General features: G+C 44.2%; 2 protein-coding genes across 2 annotated transcripts in view; one reads left to right on the forward strand and one right to left on the reverse strand.

Moving 5' to 3' along the window:
• On the forward strand, positions 1–22,360 carry MALSU1 (mitochondrial assembly of ribosomal large subunit 1; the record flags this gene model as incomplete). The annotated part of the gene is given in 6 exon segments (XM_081102530.1): positions 1–283; positions 1,495–1,673; positions 19,865–19,946; positions 21,557–21,736; positions 22,312–22,332; positions 22,335–22,360. Coding segments are annotated over 6 exon segments (762 nt in total). The 5' UTR covers positions 1–9.
• IGF2BP3 (insulin like growth factor 2 mRNA binding protein 3) overlaps positions 22,277–24,817 on the reverse strand; it is a 40,629-nt gene continuing 38,088 nt past the window's right edge. The window contains exon 12 of the mRNA XM_081102529.1: positions 22,277–24,525. Within this exon, the coding sequence (XP_080958655.1) occupies positions 24,427–24,525 (99 nt within the window). The 3' untranslated portion in view covers positions 22,277–24,426. The remainder of the gene's footprint in view (positions 24,526–24,817) is intronic.

The following is a 24,817-nucleotide window of genomic DNA, read 5'->3' on the forward strand; positions in this document are numbered from 1 at the left end:
GCGACAGCGATGGGGCCTGCAGGGTGCGCGGCTCGGCGGGTGTGGACGCTGCTGGGCCTCAGGGCCCTCTCCCCGGGCGCGGGGCCGGTGGCGGGCGCTGGGGCCCGGCTGCGGGCGCTGGCCCCGGGGCGGCTTCCCGCGGGACCAGCGCTCGGCCGGGTCTGCCTGACCCCCAACCGTGCGCGCGGCCTGCACGGCGGGCCCGGCCTGGAGGAGCGGACGGAGTGGGCAGCTGGCGCGGAGGAGGCCGCCGGCGAGGGGCGCCGGGAACCAGACGCCGCAGGTACGGGCGAGGGGGAGGGCGGCGGCCCCCTGCGGCCGCGGGAAGCGGGGCCCGGCCGTGGAGGCTCGGAGGAGCCCTGGGGGTCACACATGCCCACGGACCCCGAGCTGGAAGGGACTTGCGAGGCTGTTGGCGCCAACTTGGCCATTTCACGGCGAAGAAACCGTGAGGCCCCGGACGACCCCAAACCCCCGGTGCCCTGGGCATCACAGCCTCGCCCCCTCGCCCGCCTTCACCCTCCTCCTGGGGTCCTGGGAAATGGCCTGGTCCGCTAGCGTGTCGGTGCGTGAGGTTCTGGGGAGGAGCCGGGCTGGGGCGGGGGCGTAAGAAGCGTCGTTGGAGACGGGCGCATGAAGGTCCCCTAACCGCTGGAGGCTTCTAGAAACTGGAGACACGGTCCGGGAGCGCATCTGCGAAAGCTGGTGGCCGGGCGCGGGGCGGCGCTACTGTTGCCCGGGCTAGTGTTGGGGAACTAGCCCGGGCCCTCGGCGGGCCGTGGTGGAACTTCAGGGAGTTATCAATTCCCTTGCTCCAGGGTAAGGAACGGAATATCTAAATCTCTGCAGGAAAGAAAAAAGAGAGAGATTTTCACAGATAACGGTTGTTCTATAACCCAAGTGGCTTTATAAGAAAAACTCGAGGGTTCAACAGAAGAGCCGTTTTAAAATGTTTAGCCCTCTCCTGGGTTCCCCGCGAGGCCCGAGTTCCTTCATCTCAGACGAAGGCGGTGGGCCAGGTAACGCAGACAGCGAGAGCCCTTCCAGCCCACGATCTGCGTTCCGCGACCCTCGGTGTCCGGTGTCGGGTTTCCCACGGCCGGGTCTGTCACCCGCCCCCGCGCGCGCCGGTTCCCTCCCTCTCTGCGCCAGTTCTGTGTCTGAGGCTCATTGCTCCTTCCCTCGGGGACTAGTCCCAGAAAGGCTCTCGTGGCTGGGGTGTGGCTCGCTCTGCACACGCAGGAGCAGAGGGTGTGTGGTGGCTCCGTGCGCCCTGAGCATCCTTCCTACAAAAGCCGGGCGGTGCTGGATGGAAGCCCTGTCCGGGTTCGGCGGGCGTCCGGGGGCCTGGTCTGCCGTGTCTTTGAAGGCATTTCGGACCTCAGTCCCGCCCAGCAGCAGCGGTTCCATTGTCAGGGGCCCGTGGCTCCGGGTGCACCCCGTGTTTGACGCCGAATGGGCCACCTGACACGAGCACAACTTTGTGCATTTCAGATCACACGGGGCCCAAGTTTGACATCGATATGTTGGTTTCGCTTCTGCGGCAAGAGAATGCAAGAGACATCTGCGTGATCCGGGTTCCGCCCGAAATGAGATACACAGATTACTTTGTGATCGCGAGCGGAACTTCCACCCGACACCTGCATGCCATGGTCTACTACATCGTGAAAATGGTAGGTAGGACGCTGTCTTCTCCCTTAGGGACCGGGAACTGGGTGAAATGGTGTCAGTGCGTTAGGCGGAGGAGAAACACGTGAAAGTCAATCTGTCAATGAGATTATATAAGCCCACATTTTCAGAATTTTCGTGTTTTATGTTCTCTGATAGTGAAAATGATGGGGGTGGGTTAAAGGGGGGGAGGACCAATGTAGTACTGTCAACAATAAAGATTGTTTTAAAAAAAAGGAAGTTATGGGGACAAATATCCAACCCTAGTGAATCAGGGTATTTCTAATTCTTATCTTTTAAAAAAATATTAAAAAATAACCTGAGACAGACTAGAGACAGTATATAACCCAGAGGGATTTCTAGAGCAGCACTGTCTGTTATGGTAGCCATTAGCCACATGTGGCTATTTAATTATAAATTAAAATTTAAAATTCAATTCTTTATTTGTACTAGGCCAAATTTCAGGTGCTCAGTAGCCACATGTGACTAATGGCTACCATGTTGGGTAGTACAATAAAACATTTCCATAATTGCAAAAAGTTGTATAGGACAGTGCTGACCTAGAGTTAATTCAAATGTTTGAGCATGTCCTGTGTTCCCAAGCACTGTGCTGGGTATTGGGAAGGTAAAAATGAGGAAGATTTAGTCCTTACCCTCTGAAGTCACAGTTGAAGAAAGGGAAGGCAGTTCATTTTGCAGCTGTACCGAATATAAATCAGAATGAGGAAGAAAATGTACTTGGCAGCCTTTGCCTGATGCTGATACCACTTTACAGGGAAACATACCTCTCTCACCTTGTTGAAAATTGGACAATTAAGACCAAAAGGGATTGCCTAGAGAAGGGTGGTAAGATAAGAAGGGGGCTGGCCTTACCTGGTTTGGCTCAGTGGATAGAGCGTCGGCCTGCGGACTGAAAGGTCCCAGGTTCGATTCCTGCCAAGGGCATGTACCTTGGTTGTGGGCACATACCCAGTGGGGAGTGTGCAGGAGGCAGCTGATCGATGTTTCTCTCTCATCGATGTTTCTGATTCTCTCTCCCTCTCCCTTCCGCTCTGTGAAAAATCAATAAAACATATTAAAAAAAAAAAAATGAAGGGGGCTGAAAACAGAGCCTTGGTGCCGTACACATTAAACAATGACTAACCGTTCTCCCTTCTCCCAGCCCCTGGCAACCACCAGTCTGCTTTCTGTCTATAAATTTGACTACTCTAAGCACCTCATATGAGTGAAATAATACCCTATTTGTTGTTTTTTTTTTGACTTTTTTTGTGACTGGCTTATATCACTTAGCATAGTGTTTTCAAGGTTCATCCATGTTGTAGCATGTGTCATGTTTTATTGTATGTACAACCAGATTTCATCTGTTCATCCAGTGATGGACATTTGCGTTGCTTCCCCCTTTGGGCTATTATGAATAATGCTGCTAAAAACATGAGTGTAGAAATATCTGTTCATGTCCCAGCTTTTTAAAATATTCTTTTTTTTTTAAAATATATTTTATTGATTTTTTACAGAGAGGAAGGGAGAGAGATAGAGAGTTAGAAACATCGATGAGAGAGAAACATCGATCAGCTGCCTCCTGCACATCTCCCACTGGGGATGTGCCCGCAACCCAGGTACATGCCCTTGACCGGAATCGAACCTGGGACCTTTCCGTCCGCAGGCCGACGCTCTATCCACTGAGCCAAACGGTTTCGGCTCATTTTTTAATTATAGTTGATATGTAATATATAAGTTTCAGGTATATAATATAGTGATTAGGTATTTATATACCTTAAGTAATGATCACTATAAGTCTAGCACCCTTCTGGCACCTTACATAATTATTACAATATTATTGACTATATTCCCTATGCTGTACTCTACATCCCTGTGACTAATTTTATAACTGGCAGATTGTATTTCTTAATTCCCTTCACCTTTTTTTGCCTATCTCCCCACCTCCATCACTTCTGGCAACCATCAGTTCTGTTTCTTTAATTTCTTGCATTTTTTATTGTTTTGGGAGGGGTGTCACCAAGTTAACTTTATTTAAATCATTTGTTATTTTTCAAATACAATTGATATATAGTATTGAAATGTGGGGTTTGGTGTGCAGACTTTTCTTCCCATGAGTTCTTGTCTCATCAAGTTTGAAGAATAAACTCACAGACAAAAAGACTTCTTTAATAAAAAATGTAGAAGCTTATTGGAAGCAGATACAAACTCTATCTGGGCAGGGGTGTCCCCAAAGGGGACAGCATGGGGAGGGACCACCCCCCATGGGAAAAGCCTGCTCTTTCTCTTTCTAATGGAAAAAAATTAAAATATTCTGCCTCGTGTCCCTTTGTCTCCAGTTTATGTATGCTGCAGTTCTTAGTTTGAATCTGACCCTTTCTTTTTTAAATTGTTTTATTGCTTAAAGTATTGCAAAGAGTATTACATATGTCTCCCTTTTTCCCCCGCCCTTGACAATCCCCTAGCCTCCCCTACCCCCCAGTGTCTTATATCCATTGGTTATGCTTATATGCATGCATACAAGTCCTTCGGTTGATCTCTTACCCACCCCCTTCCTGCCCTCCCACCCTCCCCGGCCTTCCTGCTGTAGTTTGACAGTCTGTTCGAGGCTGCTCTGCCTCTGTATCTATTTTTGTTCATAAGTTTATAATGGTCTTTATCATCCATGAATGAGTGAGATCATGTGGTATTTTTCCTTCATTGACTGGCTTATTTCACTTAGCATAATGCTCTCCAGTTCCATCCATACTGTTGCAAATGGCAAGAATTCCTTCTTTTTTACAGCAGCATAGTATTCCATCGTGTAGATGTACTACAGTTTTCTAATCCATTCATCTACTGATGGGCACTTAGGCTGTTTCCAGATCTTAGCTATGGTGAATTGTGCTGCTATGAACATATGGGTGCATATATCCTTTCTGATTGGTGTTTCTGTTTTCTTGGGATGAATCTGACCTTTTCTTATGGGTCCCTTTCCTTTATTTAGGACCCCTATGTTTTCCTTATTGGTCATTTTGCTACAGAGAATTAGTTTCAAAGCTCAAAGCCCACGTGGTGCCCCTCCATTTTCTCTCCCCCTTATCTTGCTGGTTGGAGTCACTTTTGATTTATCTTACGGTTTTCTTCCAGTTGTGCTGGCAGAGAAAGCCTTATCTTATAGCTCTCCCAGCTACTCAGGTCAGGGCTACTTTTGGTCTAACTTATGGTCACTTTAATTGTTCAGGCCAGAGGTACCCCTGTCTGTCCTTGGTTTATGGCTGTTTTAATTGCTTAGGCCAGAAATATTTCTTACTGGGTGTGGCACTTTTCTATCCTCTGTAGAAGTAAGTAAGATAAGCACACCCTGGTGTCTTTACTAGTAAGTCTCCATCTATGCATTCCTCTCCCTTGGACCCTCCTCATTCTCTATACCTCCCTAAACAAGCTACTAGCTAACCCTTTCAGTATTATATTAGTTTCAGGTGTACACCCCAGTGATTCACTATAACTTACTAAGTGATCATCCGGATAAATCTTATACTCATCTGATAACATACATAGTTGTTAGAATATTACTGACTATTTCCTATTCTGTACTTTACTCCCATGACTATTCTGTAACAACAAATTTGTTTTTCTTAATCCTTTCTCCTCTTTCACCCATCTCCCAACCCCCTCCCATCTGGCAACCATCAAAATGCACTCTGTATCTATGAGTCTGTTTCTGTTTTGCTTGTTCATTTATTTTGATTTTTAGATTTAATTATTGATATATGTGTTTATTGCCATTTTATTATTTATATTTTTTATCTTTTTTTTCTTCTTTAACATTTCATGCAATACTAGTTTGGTGGTGATGAACTTCTTTGGCTTTTACTTGTCTGGGAAGCTCTTTATTTATCCTTCTATTCTAAATGATAGCTTTACTGGATGGAGTAATTTTGGTTGTAGGTCCTTGCTTTTCATTACTTTTCCATAGTGTAAATATCTCACAGCTTTTTTATCCATTCATATACTGATGGGCACTTGAGCTGTTTCCAAATCTTAGCTATCCTATCTAATAAAAGAGAAACATGGTAATTGGCATACCACTGCTACCCTTCCCATTGGCTAATCAGCAAGATATGCAAATTAACTGCCAGCCAAGATGGTGGCCGGCAGCCAGGCAGCTTGAAACTAACATGAGGCTTGCTTGCTTCAGTGACGGAGGATACCAAAGTTCCTGCCTGCTTTGCCGGCCTCTGAGCCTGCAGTTTAAGAAACACTGTAACAAATATAGAAGCTAAACAAAACCACAGAAACCTGCTTTCAGCGAGGCTGGAATCTCAGAGCTGGAGTTATACAGTGTTTCGATTATAGAACCGAAACAAACCAGATACCTTCTTTCAGCAGCAGAAGCCTCAGAGCTGGAGCCAGAGCTAAAGCTGGCCCAGAATTTAAAAAAGAAGAAGAAAAAGGAGCAGTTGGGAGCTTCAGTCGGCCTGAAAACAGCCCTCAGCCCCTCACCCAGACTGGCCAGGCACCCCAGTGGGGACCCCCACCCTGAAGGATGTGTGACTAGCTGCAAGCAGCCATCATCCCCTCACCCAGGCTGGCCAGGCACCCCAGTGGGGATCCCCACCCTGATCCAGGACACCCTTCAGGGCAAACCAGCCAGTCCCACCTGTGCACCAGGCCTCTACCCTATATAGTAAAAGGGTAATATGCCTCCCCAGCACCGGGATCAGCGGAGCTGCGAGGCCTCCCGGCACCGGGATCAGCGTGACGGGGCAGCGCCCAAACCCCCTGATCAGCCCTGCTCTGTGCCTGATAGGGGGGAGCTCCCCAGCCCCCTGATCGCCCTGCAGCTCTGTGTGTGACAGGGTGTGGCGCCTCAACCCCCTGATCAGCCCTGCTCTGTGTGTGACAGGGTGCGGCGCCCCAACCCCCCCACGGGCCCTGCTCTGTGTGTGACGGGGTAGAGCCATAACCTCCCCATCAGCCCTGCCCTGAGTGTGAGAGTGGTGGCGCCCCAACCACCTGATCAGCCCTGCTCTGTGGGTGATAGAGGGTGGCGCCACAACCCCCCCCCCCCACACACACACACACAGGCCCTGCTCTGTGTGTGATGGGGTAGACCCATAACCTCCCCATCGGCCCTGCCCTGAGTGTGACAGTGGCGGCTCCCCAACCCCCTGATCCGCCCTGCCCTGAGTGTGACAGGTGGCGGTGCCCCAACTCCCCTATCGGCCCTACTCTGTGAGTGACAGGGGGGAGCTCCTCAACCCCCTGATCGGCCCTGCTCTGTGCATGACACGGGGGAGCTCCCCAACCCCTTGATTGACCCTGCTCTGTGCGTGACAGGGGGCAGCGCCCCAACCCCCTGATTGGCCCTGCTCTGTGCATGACAGGGTATGGAGCCCCAACCCCCCTGATGGGCCCTGCTCTGTGTGTGACGGGGTGGCGCCGCAACCTCCCCATCGACCCTGCCTTGAGTGTGACGGGGGCGGTGCCCCAACCCCCCAATCAGCCCTACCCTGAGCGTGACTGAGGGTGGCATCACAACCTCCCAATCTGCCCTGCTCTGTGCATGACAGGGGAAGGCGCCCCAACTCCCCAATTAGCCCTGCTCTGAGCCCGACCAGGGGCTGCACCTAGGGATTGGGCCTGCCCTCTGCCACCGGGGAGCAGGCCTAAGCCAGCAGGTCGTTATCTCCCAAGGGGTCCCAGACTGCAAGAGGGCACAGGCCGGGCTGAGGGACCCCCCTCCCCCCCAGAGTGCACAAATTTTTGTGCACCGGGCCTCTAGTCCTCCTATATAATAAAGAGGTAATATGTAAATTAACCCTCAGGCCCTCACAAAATGGCTGCCTACATCCAGGCTGGCGGGGGTTAGTGAGGGATGACCAAACGACTGAACAAGCAGGCTGCTTGGGGAGACCAAGCCAGCAGGGGGGCAGTTGGGGGTGACCTGGCCGGCAGCGGGGGGCAGTTAGGGATGACCAGGCAGGCAGGCGAGTGATTAGGAGCCAGCGGTTCAGGATTGTGAGAGGGATGTCCGACTGCCGGTTTAGGCCCGATCCTGGATTGGAAAAGATGCAGGCTGGGCTGAGGGGACCCCTACTGCCACCCCACCCCCACCCCATGCATGAATTTCATGCTCCAGGCCTCTAGTTGTAAATAATGCTGCTATGAACATAGGGGTATATATTCTTTCTGAAACTCCATACTGTCTTCCATAGTGGCTGCACCAGTCTGCATTCCCACCAGCAGTAAACTTAGTGTTCCCTTTCTCCACATCCTTGCCAGCACTATTGTTTGGTGATTTCTTTATGATAGCCATGCTGACAGGTGTGAGGTGTTATCTCATTGTGGTTTTAATTTGCATTTCTCTGATGATATCTGACTTTGAGCAGTTTTTCATATATCTCTTGGCCATTTACATGTCATTTTTGGAGAAATGTCTGTCGGGTCTTCTGCCCATTTTTAAATTGGATTGTCTTCCTTTTGTTAAGATATATGAGTGCTTTATATATTTTGGATATTAACCCCTTATCAAATGTATCCTTTGCAAAAATCTTCCATACAGTAGATTTTCTTTTCATTTTGATGGTGGTTTCTTTTATTTTGTGCAGAAGCTTTTATTTTATTTTATTTTGTAAATAAATCTTTATTGTTCAGATTATTACAGATGTTCCTCTTCCCCGCCCCCCCCCCCCTTAGCTCCCCTCCACCTGGTTCCCACCCCACCCCATGCCCTTACCCCCGCCACCTTTCTCATCCATAGGTGTAAGATTTTTGTCCAGTCTCTTCCTGTACTCCCCACACCCCCTTCCCCCCAAGAATTGTCAGTCCACTCCCTTTCTATGCCCCTGCTTCTATTATATTCACCAGTTTATTCTGACTTAATTTTTAGATTCACTTGTTGATAGATATTTATTTGTTGTCATTTTGTTGCTCATAATTCTTATCTTTACCTTTTTCTTCTCCCTCTTCTTAAAGAATATCCTTCAGCATTTCATATAATCCTGGTTTGGTGGTGATGAATTCCTTTAGCTTTTTCTTGTTTGTGAAGCTCTTTATCTGACCTTCAATTCTACATGATAGCTTTGCTGGGTAGAGTAATCTTGGTTGTAGGTTCTTGCTATTCATCACTTTGAATATTTCTTGCCACTCCCTTCTAGCCTGCATGGTTTCTGTTGAGAAATCAGCTGACAGTTGTATGGGTACTCCTTATAGGTAACTAACTGTTTTTCTCTTGCTGCTTTTAAGAGTCTCTCTTTGTCTTTTAGCCCTTGGCATTTTAATTATGACGTGTCTTGGTGTGGTCCTCTTTGGATTCCTCTTATTTGGGGTTTTCTTCGCTTCCTGGACTTGTAAGTCTATTTCTTTCATCAGGTAGGGGAAGTTTTCTGTCATTTTTTTTTTAAAATATATTTTATTGATTTTTTACAGAGAGGAAGGGAAAGGGATAGAGAGTTAGTAACATCGATCAGCTGCCTCCTGCACATCTCCCACCGGGGATGTGCCTGCAACCAAGGTACATGCCCTTGATCTTTGACTTGATTCTTGGGATCCTTTAGTCTGCTGTTGGATCTCTGTATATTATTCTTAATTTCAGTCAGTGTATGCTTAATTTCTGACTGGTCCTTTTCCATTTTTTTGGCATTCTCATTAAGATCTTTGAAGGTCTCACTAAGTTCCTCGGAGATTTGTAGAAGATTCTTGAGTAACCTTATAACTGTGGTTCTGAACTCTATGTCCAGTAGTTTGCTTTCCTCCATTTCTTTCATTTGTGACATGTTTCTTTGTCTCCGCATTTTGGCTGACTGCGAGGACCCACTGTGTCTACCGTGGAAGAACTGCTGTGCTGGAGACACCCTTATGGCATAGGACTTGCTTCAGTGGGGCTTTGGTGCTCACTGAGTCTGCCTCTTGAGTGTGTTCCTTATGGATGTGAGTTGTTGAAATCTGGTATCTGACCACTGGGTACCCTGGCTCCTGGATCTCCAAGTCAACCACTGTGTGAGTCCACCCAGCAGGAGCTCCAGCGATATCAGCAGGTTTCTTCTCTTTGTTTGGGGTTTGGAAGTTTTGGAGCTCTCTGACCCAGCTGCAGTCTGTTAGATTAAGGCTGCAAAAGGCCAGGCGGTTCCCTTGCCCTGCTTGGGTGGGGATGTAAATTGAGTGGGGCGGGGTCTCAGAATCACCAGGGCGGAGCAAACAGCAATGGCTGTCATCAGCCATCTCCACGACTCCTCGTGTCTCTGCGCCTCTGCGTCCCCGAGTCCTGCGCCCCCACAGTAACAATGATCCCTGCGAGCAGCTCTGTGAGAAAGCCACCCTCGCTTTCCGACCCACTGCAAGACAGTCCAATTTCTCCCCGTAGGTGTCTGGGTCCCCAGAGTCTCGCCATAAATGAGTTCAGTGCATTCGAGAGCTTGTATCCCCTTCATATTGAAAAAACCGCGCACCCAGGTGCAGCTTGCCTTGTGAGCGCCTCTGTACCTCTGCTCTTGGCACCTCTGCACCTCCTACCAAGTCTCAAGGCACTTTTTTCTTTCCTTCTAGTTGTAGAACTTCCACTCGGCCAGCTTTCCCGTGGTTCTGGATGATAGCTGTTTTGTCTTTTAGTTGTAGTTTTAATGTGGTCGTGGGGGGCAGCACGTACAGGTTTATACCTTATGCCGCCATCTTGGTTCCAAACTCTGTTCCAGAAGCTTTTATTTTGATGTAGTCCCATTTGTTTATTTTCTCCTTAGTTTCCTTTGCCCTAGAAGATGTATCCATAAACATATTGCTACATGAGATGTCTGAGATTTTACTGCCTATGTCAGCCGTGGGCAAACTATGGCCCGCGGGCCAGATCCGGCCCGTTTGAAATGAATAAAACTATTGAAAAAAAAAGACCGTACCCTTTTATGTAATGATGTTTACTTTGAATTTATATTAGTTCACACAAACACTCCATCCATGCTTTTGTTCCGGCCCTCTGGTCCAGTTTAAGAACCCATTGTGGCCCTCGAGTCAAAAAGTTTGCCCACCCCTGGTCTATGTTCTTTAAGTTTTTTAGGGTTTCATGCCTTACATTAAGTTCTTGTGTGTGGTATAAGTTGGTGGTCTAGTTTCATCTTTTTGTATGTGTCTGTCCAGTTTTCCCAGCACCATTTGTTGAAGAGCCTGTCTTTATTGTATGTTCTTGCCTCCTTTGTCAACTATTAATTGACTGTAATGGTGTGGGTCAGTTTCTGGGGTCTCTGTTCTGATCCATTGGTCTATATACCTATTCTTGTGCCAATACCAGGCTGTTTTGGTTATAATGGCTTTGTAATATAGTTTGATATCTGGTATTGTGATCCCTCCCATTTCGTTCTTCTTTCTCGAGATTGCTGCAGTTATTCGGATTCTTTTATGGTTCCATATAAATTTTTGGAGGATTTGTTCTAGCTCTGTGAAGTATGCCATTGTCCATGTCCTTTTTTAAAAAAATTTTATTGTTTAAGGTAGTATTACAAATAGTGGTACATGTCTCTTTTTTTTTCCCCACTGACCGCCCCCTCCAATCTCCCCTATCCCCAGACATTTGCCCTCGTCCCCCCACCCCCAGTGTCTTGCGTCTGTTGGTTGTGCTTATATGCATGCATACAAGTCCTTCGGTTGATCTCTTACTCCCCCAACCCTCCCCTTCCTTCCTGCTGTAGTTTGACAGTCTGTTCGATGCTTCTTTGCCTCTGTCTGTTTTTGTTCCACAGTTTGTAATGTCCTTCCATAAATGAGTGAGATCATGTGGTATTTATATTTCACTGACTGGCTGTCCATGTCCTTTTTAATACTGTTGAAGTAAATTCTCATTAAGTTCATTAAGCATCCTTATAACCAGTGTTTTGAACTCTGCACCTATTAGATTGTTTTTTCCCATTTTTTTTATTTTAGTAAATCTTTATTGTTCAGATTATTACATTGTTCCTCTCCCCCCCCCCCATAGCTCCCCTCCACCCAGTTCCCACCTCACCCTCTGCCCTTACCCCCCCCCCCCCCACTGTCCCTAGGTGCACAATTTTTGTCCAGTCTCTTCCCGCATCTCCCACACCCCTTTCCCCACCAAGAATAGCGAGTCCATTCCCTTTCTATGTCCCTGATTCTATTATAATCACCAGTTCATTCTGTACATCAGATTATTTATTCACTTGATTCTTAGATTCACTTGTTGATAGATGCATATTTGTTGTTCATAATTAGTATCTTTACCTTTTTCTTCTTCCTCTTCTTAAAGGATACCTTTCAGCATTTCATATAATACTGGTTTGGTGGTGATGAACTCCTTTAGCTTTTCCTTATCTGTGAAGCTCTTTATCTGACCTTCAATTCTGAATGATAGCTTTGCTGGATAAAGTAATCTTGGTTGTAGGTTCTTGGTATTCATCACTTTGAATATTTCTTGCCACTCTCTTCTGGCCTGCAAAGTTTCTGTTGAGAAATCAGCTGACAGTCGGATGGGTATTCCCTTGTAGGTAACTGAGTTTCTTTCTCTTGCTGCTTTTAAGATTCTCTCTTTGTCTTTTGCTCTTGGCATTTTAATTATGATGTGTCTTGGTGTGGTCCTCTTTGGATTCCTTTTGTTTGGGGTTCTCTGTGCTTCCTGGACTTGTAAGTCTATTTCTTTCACCAGGTAGGGGAAGTTTTCTGTTATTATTTCTTCAAATAGGTTTTCAATATCTTGCTCTCTCTCATCTTCTGGCACCCCTATAATTCTGATGTTGGTACGCTTGAAGCTGTCCCAGAGGCTCCTTACACTATCTTCGTATTTTCGGATTCTTTTTTCATTTTGCTTTTCTGGTTGGGTGTTTTTTTGCTTCTTCGCATTTCAAATCTTTGCCTTGATTCTTGCGCTCCTCTGGTCTGCTGTTGGGAGTCTGTATAATATTCGTTATTTCAGTCCGTGTATGCTTAATTTCTAGTTGGTTCTTTATCATAACATCAAGGGTCTCATTAGATTTCTTGAGGATCTCAGTAACTTTATCGGCGGCTTCTAGACAGTTCTTGAGAGACCTTAAAAGTGTGGTTCTGAACTCAATATCCTCCATTGACAGTTTTGTCCTGTTTCTTTGTCTCTGAATTTTTTATGCTTTCTTGGTGCACCCCCTAGTGGTCTTTGTGCGCAGTCTTGTTGTAGTTAAGCCTTGATTGTTGTAGTTAATAATAGGGGGATTTGACCTCCAGGCCAACTGGATGTGAGAATCAGCTGTGTCTGCAGTGGGAAAACTTCTGTCCTCTAGGGAGGTGCTAATCTAGCCTTTGCCTGAGGCTATCCGGCAAATAGCTCTGCGCAGGGCTTGGGCGGGGCGTGTCGCACAGGGATCAAACAGGGCGGGTGGAGGGAGCAGTATGGCTGCTCTCAGTCCCGTCCCCAGAGTCTCTGCCTCTCAGAGTCCCAGCAACCGCTGCAAACCTCAGAGAGAAAGCTGCCGATTCTAGACAGCCCCGCTTCTCCCGTTTGAGTCTGGGTCCCTAGAGACTCGCCCAGAACTGGAGCTCAGAATCTGAAACTCCCTTCCGATTGAAAACGACAACCGCGCCCTCAGCTACCAGCCCACTCCGCGCGTACCTCCGCACCTTTGTATTTTCTGCACTGCGCCTCCTCTGAGTCTCGTATGCTGTTCTCTTTCCTTCTAGTTGAAGAATTTCCCCTCAGCCAGTCTTCCTGTGGTTCTGGGCGATGTCCGTTCCGTCTTTTACTTGTATTTGTGAAGTGGTTGTTCGAGGCAGCTAACTCCGGTGTTTACCTATGCCGCCATCTTGGTTTTTCCTTTTTTCCCATTTTGTTTAGTTCTTTTTCTGGAGTTTAGTTCTCTTCTTTCATTTGGGTCATATTTCTTTGTTTCCTCATTTTGGTAGCCTCTCTGTGTTTGTTTCTATGTATTAGGTGGAGCTGCTGCATCTCCCGGGCTTGGTCGAGTAGCCTTAAATAGTAGGCGTTTTGTAGGATCCAGTGGCACAGCCTCCCTGATCACTCAAGATGTGCACTTAAAATACGCACCCTCATACCCCCAATGTTGGCTGTGTATACCCTCCTCTTCTAGTTGAGCCTCGATTGCTGCTGACATGTCAATGGGAGGGATTTACCCCCAGGCCAATTGGCTATAAGGACTGTGCAACCATGGACCACAGACCACTGTGGAAGATCAGCTGTGCAGGGGCTCATGGCACAGAGCAGGACTTAATTCAGCAGGGCTCTGATGTCTGCCGAGTTCACCCCTTGAGTGTGTTGCTTGTGGAGGTGGTTGGGTGGTGCTTTGATGTGGTCTGAAACTGTCCATTGGGTGCACTAGCTCTGGAGCCTTTTGGGAGGTGCAGGCCAAGGTCAGCTGCCACCTGTATTCTGCTGGGGGCCACCTGGTATGAGCTACAAAGCAATCTACAGATGGCTATGCTGGGTTTAGGTTGCCTAGGCAAGGCCAAGCTGTGAACCAAGGCTGATTGCTGCTAGTGCCAGGCCTGGACCCACTTGGTGAGAGGTATGGGGCACACTGTTGTGCGGGGGCTGATCCTATGGACCCGGAGTCATTTTAGTGGCATTTTGGTACCAGCTGAGGCCAGCCACTGGTTGTGTAGGGTCTGGAGCCTCTTGGGAGAGGGTATAATGTGAGCCAAAGCCAGCCATCACTTGTGACAGGTTGTGGCCACCTGGTAGGAACTACAGTGCAAGCCAAGGTGGTTGGTTGCCACTTGTGCTAGGGGTTTTGGGGAGACACTGCAGTGCAAGGCGAGGCAGCCACAACTTGTGCTGAGCTTAAGAATATTTGGAAGAGATTACAGTGTAAAGTGAGTGTGATTATATGCAGCTGAGCTCGAGGGTGTTTGGGAGAGATTGCAGTGCACATTGAGGCTTGCTGCTTGTGTGGAGGGTCTGGGGACTATGGAAGAGAGTCCAGCCAGGAGAACAGGTTGGGTGGGGCAGGGTCTCAGGGAAATGCCAAGGCCAGGTGAATGGAGAGACAGATTTTGCCAATTAGGTGGGAGGAGAACTCAACAAAAGAACAGTGGCACCTGCCAGGTCTTTTGTCCCTGAGAGAGTTTCCATGATCCCTGCCCCTCCAGCCCTTACTGTAAAGTTAGTCAATATAATGCCTCCCCAAATGACCCAGGTGCTGTCTCTCTGCACTGGAGCTTAGAGCAAGTGAGTTTGTGCATGAACTCTTTAAGAACAGTGTCGTGGTCTCCCACTGTCCTTTGATTCTCTCAGATGTAGTCCCTGCTGGTGTTCGAAGCCAGATGTTAGGGGACTCCTCTTACCATCATAGTTGACCCAGGCTGGGGAGCTCTATGTGGGGCTTGGATCCTTCTCTCATCTCAGGGGCAACCTGAGATGTTCCTCCATTTATTAATTACCACACTGTGGGTGTGGGACCTGCCTGCACCATGCCTCTGCCCCTCCTCTCCATCTTGATGTGGCTGCTGCTTTATATCCTTAGTTACAGGAATTCTGTTCAGCTAATCCTCAGGTGGTTCTCAGTCTGATGGTTCTATAATTTAACAATAATTTTGATTTGTTCATGGGAGTTCAGGATTTCTCTACTCCACCATCTTGACTCCATCATGTCCCTGCTTTTAATATCAAAAGTGGAATTGCCAGATCATGGTAATTATATTTTTAATTTTTTTTTAAATATATTTTATTGATTTTTTACAGAAAGGAAGGGAGAGAGATAGAGAGTTAGAAACATCGATGAGAGAGAAACATCGATCAGCTGCCTCCTGCACATCTCCTACTGGGGATATGCCTGCAACCCGGGTACATGCCCTTGACCGGAATCGAACCTGGGACCTTTCAGCCCGCAAGCCGATGCTCTATCCACTGAGCCAAACCGGTTTCGGCATATTTTTAATTTTTTGAGGAACCAGTAAACTCTTTTCCATAGTGGCTATACCACTTTACATTCCCACCAGCAGTTCACAAGGGTTTCAGTTTCTCCACATCTTTGCCAATACTTTTTATTTTCGGGCTTGTAAATAATAGTAATCCTAATGGATGTGAAATGGTATCTCATTGTGGTTTTAACCAAAAGAGAGATTAACCAAAGAATTTGCATAAAGATTATTGTTGAGCATTTTTTCATGTGCTTATTGTCCATATGTATGTCTTTAGAGAAATGTCTGTTCAAGTCATGTGCCCATGTTTTAATTCAGTTGGGCAATGTAGGAAGTTCTCTCTATATTCTGGGTATTAATCTCATGTCAAATGAGAGTTGCAATATTTTCTCCCATTCTGTAGGTTGCTGCCTTTTTACTCTGTTGATAGTGTCATTTAATACACAAAAGTTTTTAATTTTGGTAAAGTCCAGTTTATCTATTTTTATTGTTGTTGCCTGTGGTGTCATATCCAAATCATTGCCAGATCCAATGTCACAAAGCTTTTCCATTGTGTTTTCTTCTAAGAATTGTATAGTTTTAGGTCTTATATTTAGGTCTTTGATCCATTTTGAGGTAGTTTTTGTAGATGGTGTAAGGTAAGGATCCAACTTCATTCACATGCATGTAGGTATCTAGTTTTACCAGCACCATCTGTTGAAAAAACTGCCCTTTCCCTACCCTGGCCAGTGTTGTTCAGAGGTTAGAGCATCAGCCCACACACCAAAGGGTTATGTGTTTAATTCCCAGTCAAGGGCAGGTACCTGGGTTGCAGGTTCGAACCCTGAGTGCGGGAGGCAACCAATCAATGTGTCTTTCTCACATCGATGTTTCTCTCTCTGATATTGATGCTTCACTGTCTCTCACTGTCATTCTCTCTCTCTTCCTACCCTTCCTCCCTCCCTTCCATTCTCTCTAAAAAAAGAAAAAATACATATGTAAAAAATATCATCTGGTGAGGATTAACCAAAAAACAAAAAACTGTTCTTTCCCCATTGAAGGGATTTGAAATCCTTTTTAAAAATCATTGGACATAAGAGCTGTCTTATTCCATTGTTCTATATGGCTACCTTGATGCTATTTTGTTTTGTTTTTTAATTTCATTATTGATTTCAGAGAGAGAAATATTGATTTGTTGTTCCACTTATTTATGCATTCATTGGGCCTTCTTGTATGTGCCCTAACCCAGGATAGTACCTGCAACCTTTAGCGTATGGGGATAACCCTCCAACCAATTGAGCTACCTGGCCAGGGCATGTAGTAAGTTTTGAAATCAGGAAGTTTGAGAACTCCAACTGTTTTCTTTCTTTTTCCTTCTTTCTTAACCATTTTAAGTCTTTCAGTATATGAAATCAGGGTCTTTCCACTTAATTGGCATCTTTAATTTCTTTTAGCAACATTTTGTAATTTTCAGTGTACAAGTCTTTGGCTTTTATAGTTAAGTTTGTTTCTAAGTATTTATTCTTTTGATTCTAGTGTAAATGGAATTTTCTTAATTTCCTTTTCAGGTTTCTCATTGTTAGTGTATAGAAATGCAACTGATTTTTGTGTGTTGATTTTGTATCCTACAATGTTGCTGAATTCATTTACTAATTCTAATGGTTCTCTTTTTCTTGCTTTATTCTTTAAGGTTTTCTACATATAAGATCATGTCTCTGAAAATAGATAACTTTATTTCTTCTTTTCTAATTTGGTTATCTTGCTTTCTTTATTTTTTCTTGCTCTAACCATCTGGCTAGAATACCAATACTGTGTTGAATATGAGTGAAAGTGGACATTCTTGTCTTGTTTCTAATCTTAGAGGAAAAATCTGGTCTTTCACCATTGAGTATGATAATAGCTGTGGGCTTTTATTATCATGAGATAGTTTCTTGTTGAGTGTATCATGAAAGGATGCTGAATTTTGTCAAGTGCTTTTTTTTGGCATAAATTTATGATGGTCCTATGGTTTTGTCCCTCATTTTACTTATGTGGTTTATTACATTGATTTTCGTGTGGAACCATCTTTACATTCCAGGAGTAAACCCCACTTGGTTGTGTATATATTTTTCAATGTGTTATTGAATTGATTTGTTGGTATTTTGCTAAGGATTTTTGCATCATTGTTCATCAAGGATTCTGACCTATAGTTTTCTAATAGTCTTTGTCTGGCTTTGATGTCAGGGTAATGCTAATCTCATTGAGTGTATTAGGAAGTGTTCCCTTTTCTTAAATTTTGTTGGAAGAGTTTGAGAAGAATTGGTGTTGGCTTTTTTTAAAAATAGTTGGTGGAACTCACCAGTGAAGCTTTCTGGTCCAGGGCTTTTCTTTGTTAAGAATCCCGCCCCCCGCCCACCCTTTGTTCATAAGCTGATAAGCAAAATAGATCCAGAGACATAGCAGCATGGAACAGACTATCGAATCTCAAAGAGAAGGGGGTGGTGGGCGAGCAGGAAGAGATTAACCAAAGAATTTATATGCATACTAGAGGCCCAGTGCATGAAATTCGTGCATGGGTAGAGTCCCTAGGCCTGCCCAGCGATTAGGACTGATCGGGGGCCTTCTGACTGCCGGTCAGGGCCTCTCTTCCCCAGCTGCCGGCTGGGGCTTCCCTTTGTTCTGCGCCCCCTGGTGCTCAGCGCATATCATAGCAAGCGATTGGTCTCCCAATCAAACTCCCGCAGGGACTTTGCATATTAGGCTTTTATAGAGAGATATGCATAACCCATGGACACAGACAATAGTGTGGCGAAGGCCTAGGGCAGGGGGTGGGTGCAGGCTATAAGGAGTCAATGGGGGAAAACAGGGGACATCTGTAATACTTTCAACAATAATGATTTTTAAAAGTTGAGATAGACTTGTTTTGAGAGGTTTTTGATTACTGATTCGGTCCTGTTACTATTACTGAATAGGTCTATTCAGACTTTATATTTCTTCATAATTCAGTCTTGGTAGGTTTTGTTTCTAGGAATGTGTTCATTTCATGGAGGTTATCCAATTTGTTGGTGTACAATCATTCATAGTAGTCTTCCTTCTCTAAAATTGATAGTAGTGTCCCCTGAATTGTTTCTGATTTTAGTTATTTGGTTCTTCTATCCACCCAAAGATTTGCCAACTTTATTGATCTTTTTAAAAAACAAATCTTGGTTTCATTTTATTCTCTCTGATCATTGTTTCCTTCTTTCTGCTAGCTTTGTTTTTCATTTCTTAATTCTTGTAAGTTTTTGATTTGGGGACTTTTCTCATAAGCATTTATAGCTATAAGTTTCCCTCTTGACACTGTTTCATTGCATCCCATAAGTTTTGAAATGTTATGTTTTAATTTGTCTCAGTGTATTTTCTCATTCCCTTGTGATTTGTTCTCTAACCCATTGGTTTCTTAAAGTGTTAATTTGCACATATTTATGGATATTTTTAGTTTTCATTCTGTTGATTTCTAGTTTCTTTTCATTGTGACCAGAAAATGTACTTTATTTCAATTTTTTAAAAAATTTATTAAGACTTGCACGGTTGGTGTGACTCAGTGGTTAAGCATCCATCCATAAACCAAAAGGTTCAATTCCTGGTCAGGGCATATGCCCAGGTTGCAGGCTCGATCCTCAGCAGGGCGGGTGAGAAGGTTGCAGAGGATTGATGTTTCTGTCCCGGAAAATGTTTCATGTACATTAAAAAAGAGTATGTATTCTGCTGTTGTTGGGTGCAGTGTTCTATTTAATGTCTGTTAAGTCCGATTGTTTTGCAGTGTTAAGTCTTTTATTCTTCATTGATCTTTTGTCTGGTTGTTCTGTCCATTATTGAAAATGGGATAGTGAGTCTCCTATATTACTGTTGCTATCTATTTTTTTCTTCAATCCTATCTGTTTTGTGTGTCTAGGAGCTCAGACTTTGATACATATGTTTATAGTTCTGTCATCTTGTTTAGTTGCCCCTTTTATCATTAATGTCCTTCTTTGTGACATTAATATATCTGTTGGGAATAGATGTGGGCATGATGAAAGTCCCATTAACATTGCCTCCCCTGAGAATGAAGGGAAGCTGGGATGGACAGACAGGATGATGTAGGTGAGGACCAGATATTGAATGAACTTAGGACTCTGTGCACCAGAGACACTGTGGTGAATGTGTAGGGTGGCCCTATCAGAAGGGTTTTGGGCAGGGGTATTCAGTAGAGAGGTATAGAAATTGGGAAGGACTTAGGTGTGCGGGGCGCTAGTTTTCCTAAGTTATTAATTATGGGGCAAATAGGAATGAGTAAGCTAGGTTCCAAGTTAAGACCAAGAAAAAATACCACCAGAACCTCAGTAAGATTTCCCCCACCCCTTCTCCCTTTAATATACGATCTCTCCTTTTTCAGTACAAATTCCTAAAAAGTAAAAATGAGCCTCATGTGAAAATTGAAGGGAAGGACACTGATGACTGGCTCTGTGTGGACTTTGGTAAGTTATTTTGATGCCTTGAACTATTTTCAGTTGCAGAAGGATTGAGATCAAATTGCTGTTTTTCCATATAAAATTTTTGAAATGTTTTCATTGTAACCCAGGTGATCTTATTCACATGTGAAAAGCTTACCTAACCTGGTATGTATGTAATGAGTCAAAGAGGTGAAAGATGATAGAGAACAGGATGGGTAACATGGTAGAGATGGGACAGATCCCTTAGTGGTGCTAGAAGGCTTGGGGTACATATAACCTTGGCCTTAAATAACTTGGCTGAGGTGAAGGGCACTCCAGACACAGGACTGGAATTTGAAAAGACCTACCAAATCTGGGTATTAATATATACAATAGTAACTGTCAAGAACTGTGAGGAGTCTGAGATTTTATCTTACTTGTAAGCTAACAGGTTAGTTGGCCAGTATCTGGATATTGGTAAAAGACTGAAGGCTACTCCAGGGTGAGAGATGGACTCATAACAGCAGTAGCCAACAGCAGCACTTTTGGAGCAGGTTCCTTAAGCCCCAGCTTCTATAGAGCAACATGGGGCCTGTACACACAGTTCTAAGAGAGGAACTGGGTATTTACATAGTTTATGATGGGCAGGAAGCAGGTCTGCTTTTGCTCTGGTGGAAGACATTTTTTCTGGCAAGGCTGTAAGTCAGGGTTTCTCAGCTTTGTCACTTAACGTTTTGGACCAGGTAATTTTAGTAGGAGTGGGTAGGAATATCTTGTGCATTGTAGGATGTTTAGCAGTGTCCCTCCCCCTCCCCCCCATCCATTGTGCAAATAAAAAATGTCCTTGAGCCCTAACCGGTTTGGTTCAGTGGATAGAGCATCAGCCTGCGGACTGAAGAGTCCCAGGTTCGATTCCAGTCAAGGGCATGTACCTTGGTTGCGGGCACATCCCCAGTGGGGGGTGTGCAGGAGGCAGCTGATCGATGTTTCTAACTCTCTATCCCTCTCCCTTCCTCTCTGTAAAAAATCAATAAAATACACATTTTTTAAAAAAATGTCCTTGATTGAGAACCACTGGTGTAAGCAAAGCTGCCCTTTGCTCCAGAGAGAGAGTATCTCAAAAAAGATAGCCCAGCCCTGACTGCTTTGGCTCAGTGGATAGGGCGTCAGCCTGTGGACTGAAGGGTCCTAGGTTCGATTCCATTCAAGGGCATGTACCTTAGTTGCGGGCACATTCCCAGTGGGGGGGTGTGCTGGAGGCAGCTGATCGATGTCTCTCTCTCCTCGATGTTCTAACTCTCTATCCCTCTCCCTTCTTCTCTGTAAAAAATAAAGAAAGCCCAGAATAAAACACATTTGGAGAATTCTCAAGAGAAAGCTGACTGGCTAGTAGATACAGTTAACTTGTATATATTGGCATCATGTACCTCCTCTGTGATGAACTGAGACAAAAACACAGCATTTCGGTGGTATTTTGCTGGATGGGGCACAGTTTTCTAACAAGTTTTCAGACGATGCTCTTCTGTGGTCCACACTTTGAGAACTATTATTTGAGTTCCTATATTTATACTGTAATGAACTACTAAACGGTTGTGAGATCACAAGCATAACAGCAAACAAACTGCTTCTTTGTCACTCTTACCTGTCCTTGATAGGCAGCATGGTGATTCATTTGATGCTTCCAGAGACCAGAGAAATGTATGAACTGGAGAAGTTATGGACCCTGCGTTCTTATGATGACCAGTTAGCTCAGATCGCACCTGAGACATTACCTGAAGACTTCATTCTTGGAATAGAAGATGACCCTTCTTCCCTGACTCCAATGGAGTTCAAATGTGAATAAAATACTGGTTTACTCATTTCAGACTGAGTCGCTTCTCAAAAATATAGCTCCTAACCCCTACCTAATTGGGTAAGTTATTATCAAAACAAGTCTTATCTGACTGTGGACATCATGCTAACTGACACCAGGATGTGGAGACTGCAGGTAAAGGAGCTTCAACTACAGTTTTAATGTTGTCTTTGTTCCTGAGATCCCAGGAGGATTTCCTGGAGTTATCACTGGTCCCCATGTTTCACTTGAACGCTCTACTCAGATTTTTAATTAATTTTGCTTAAGTGTAAGTATTACTAGGTAGAGTGGAATAGATAACATTTTTAAAAATAAAGCAAAAACACATAACTAGCCCTATAATTCTTAGTTCATACGCAAACAGTATTATCAAGGTTCACATTAAGTACCATGCAATAAAGAAAATAACTAATAGATATTGGTGCTTTAACTTGAGAATGACATAGCATTACTAAAAATCTGTTTATAACTTATTCATACTTATTTGAAAAATCAAAAATAAAAACATACTACACATCAAGCTGCACCTAATGATGAAAAACTTTATTCTGCATCAAGGTGTCTGGAAAATGAAGCTGCATTTGGGCACATTACAAATGAGGAATGATCCATATGCGGTGAGTACAAACTCAGTTACAGAATTATTTTCTAGCTATTACCAGATACTCCATTACCAATGCTTAATTGAAAGTAAAACATGATTTGCCACACTAAAAGGCTAGAAGTGAAATATGACAGAATTTAAACCAGCAGATATAAATGCAGCACCTATCTGTATTTTTAAAAAAAACAACTCATCAAATATTGGCAAAATCAAATACTGAGGAAGAGTTCTGGCCATAAGCACATCTCACCTAAAAACCAACCCAAAAGCCAGTCCATGATTATTTTTTAAGCAATTCGCTGTTGGGGGTTGGGGGGGATTATGAATGCTAGATGAATTCAGTGACAAAAAGGGCACTTTTTGGCTAACACTACAAAATAAACTGGTTTTCTGAAAACATTTAGGAAAACATTTCAAGTCATTTCCAAAATGTCTGATACACTGATCATCAGAAAAACTTACCTAGTCTGTAGAAATTCATTTTGAAATACAAATGAGGCAAAATGATTTTTTAAAGATTATTATATATGTCCTTCAGATCCATGTAATATGACGACTGTGATCCTTTTATGAACAAAAAGCAACACAAACAATTCTGAGAGCAGTGTGGCCTTGGAGACCACCCACACCCACATAATTGTACATACTGGGCTTTGCCATCAAGTTACAGAATGGGCAAATGAGTTCAGGTCAAAAGTTTTATCACAGTCATTCGAATTATATTCCAAAAATTGTTTTCTTACAATAACTGGTTGCACAGAATACAGAAATTCTGCTGTATGTAATGTAATATTTTAGATGGCCTTTCCTTTTTTATCATTGTTTAAAAATCTTCAAAACAGCTTAGTGAGGCTCATGGCAATGCCTGGCACATGCAGATATAGCTTTTCATGGCCTTTAAACACTCACACCATCTGACTGCCCCATTGGTCTTCGCAAGCAATTCTTTTGGGGTCTGCTCAAAGGGTAAACCAACTGCTCTGAGGTGGATTGGCAAACTAAGCATCCTGTAAGACAAGCTGGGGCTTGCTTTTTGCCAATCAGTTTCAAGTCCACAGGGGCTGCATATCTCCACTGATGCACTTTCTTTAGGTAGTGATAGTCAGAAGCACAAAGCAATTATGCACTCAATCACTTAGCCAAACAAAAACACTGACATCTCCTGAAGCCGTTTAAACTAGCCATTCCAAAACTTCCTGTGACCACTTTGCTCTGTTAGTACCATCAAAAACTTTCCCTACCATAAACAAAAAAAATAAATGGTATTGCTGCTCTCCAAATATAGGCACTGCTCCATGTCACTGGACATTTATTGGATTTTCCAACTAAAAACTGTCAAAAAGCCTCAAAAACCTGAAATTAATTTTCCAGCTTTACTGTCACCAGCCTGAAGTAAAAAATTTTTTTTTCATTTATTTGCCTGTTAGCTAATTAAATTTTATTTTTTAAAAAACAGTTGGACTTTTATCTTTATAAAGTATATAAAAATTTCAAAAAAAAAACCCCACAAAATTTGCTTTCATTGCATTACTGAATACCTGAGGTAGTTGAGTAAAAATGCACATTTAATACCCCTGCCAACACCATTCAGCACTTCCCTTACGTTATTCATGTTAGTGTTAGATAAAAATAAAACAAGTTTTTCTACGTTGATACCTTAACATTTAAGTTCCTATAATAATTCTATTCTCACTTAGGAGCAATCTATTTTTATTTGATGAATTTAGTGAGTGCATCGTTAAGCCAATTTCTTGCATAAATGGAAAATGTTAAGAAAAATTAGGAAATTTTTACACTGAAAATACAACAAAAGGGAAGTGCAGAGCTCCTCTTTTCCTCCCTCCCCCTTATTTTTTTATCTTTTTAAAGCTGGGTGTCATACATTTCAGAGAGCATAAAGTATACATTCTCACAGAGACAGGAGTTCGAAAGTTGCCTGGTCCTCAGAAACAACTGGCTAGGTAAAAACTTGTGCATGTGATTCTGGATGGGGGGTCAGCCCGTCTGTTGGTTAAGCAATCTGTCTTTGGTTTGGCATCTGCCTCTGTGGTGGGCTGTTTCCTGAGCCTTTACTTCCGTCTTGTCTGAGGTGGTCCACTTTGCAGAGCTCTCTGCTGTTGGTGCTGCTTTACCTGAGTCAGAATTTCCTGAATTTTTCTCTGGGCAACCTACAGAAGGAGAGAGTTTTGAAATTTCCACCTGATCAACAGTTACTCAAAGTTGGTTTACTTTCCCATTTCAAAAAACTTCAAACAGAAGTTTATTTGAAGATTAATTATCCGTACTAATTAGTTTGCTAGTAGTCTCTGAAGTCACCTGCTAAAATAAGAATTAAGTGTTTGGCACTAGAATCAATGGGCCCACCTGGAGGCATAGACACAGGGGTGTGACGGAGAGCTCAGTTTCTGGGGAAGGGGCCATGTCCATCTGTGAGGGTGGCAAAGAGATGGATGAGGAAGA

Source organism: Myotis nattereri, assembly GCF_964212035.1.
Source record: "Myotis nattereri genome assembly, chromosome: 11".
Classification (NCBI taxonomy): Eukaryota; Metazoa; Chordata; class Mammalia; order Chiroptera; family Vespertilionidae; genus Myotis; species Myotis nattereri.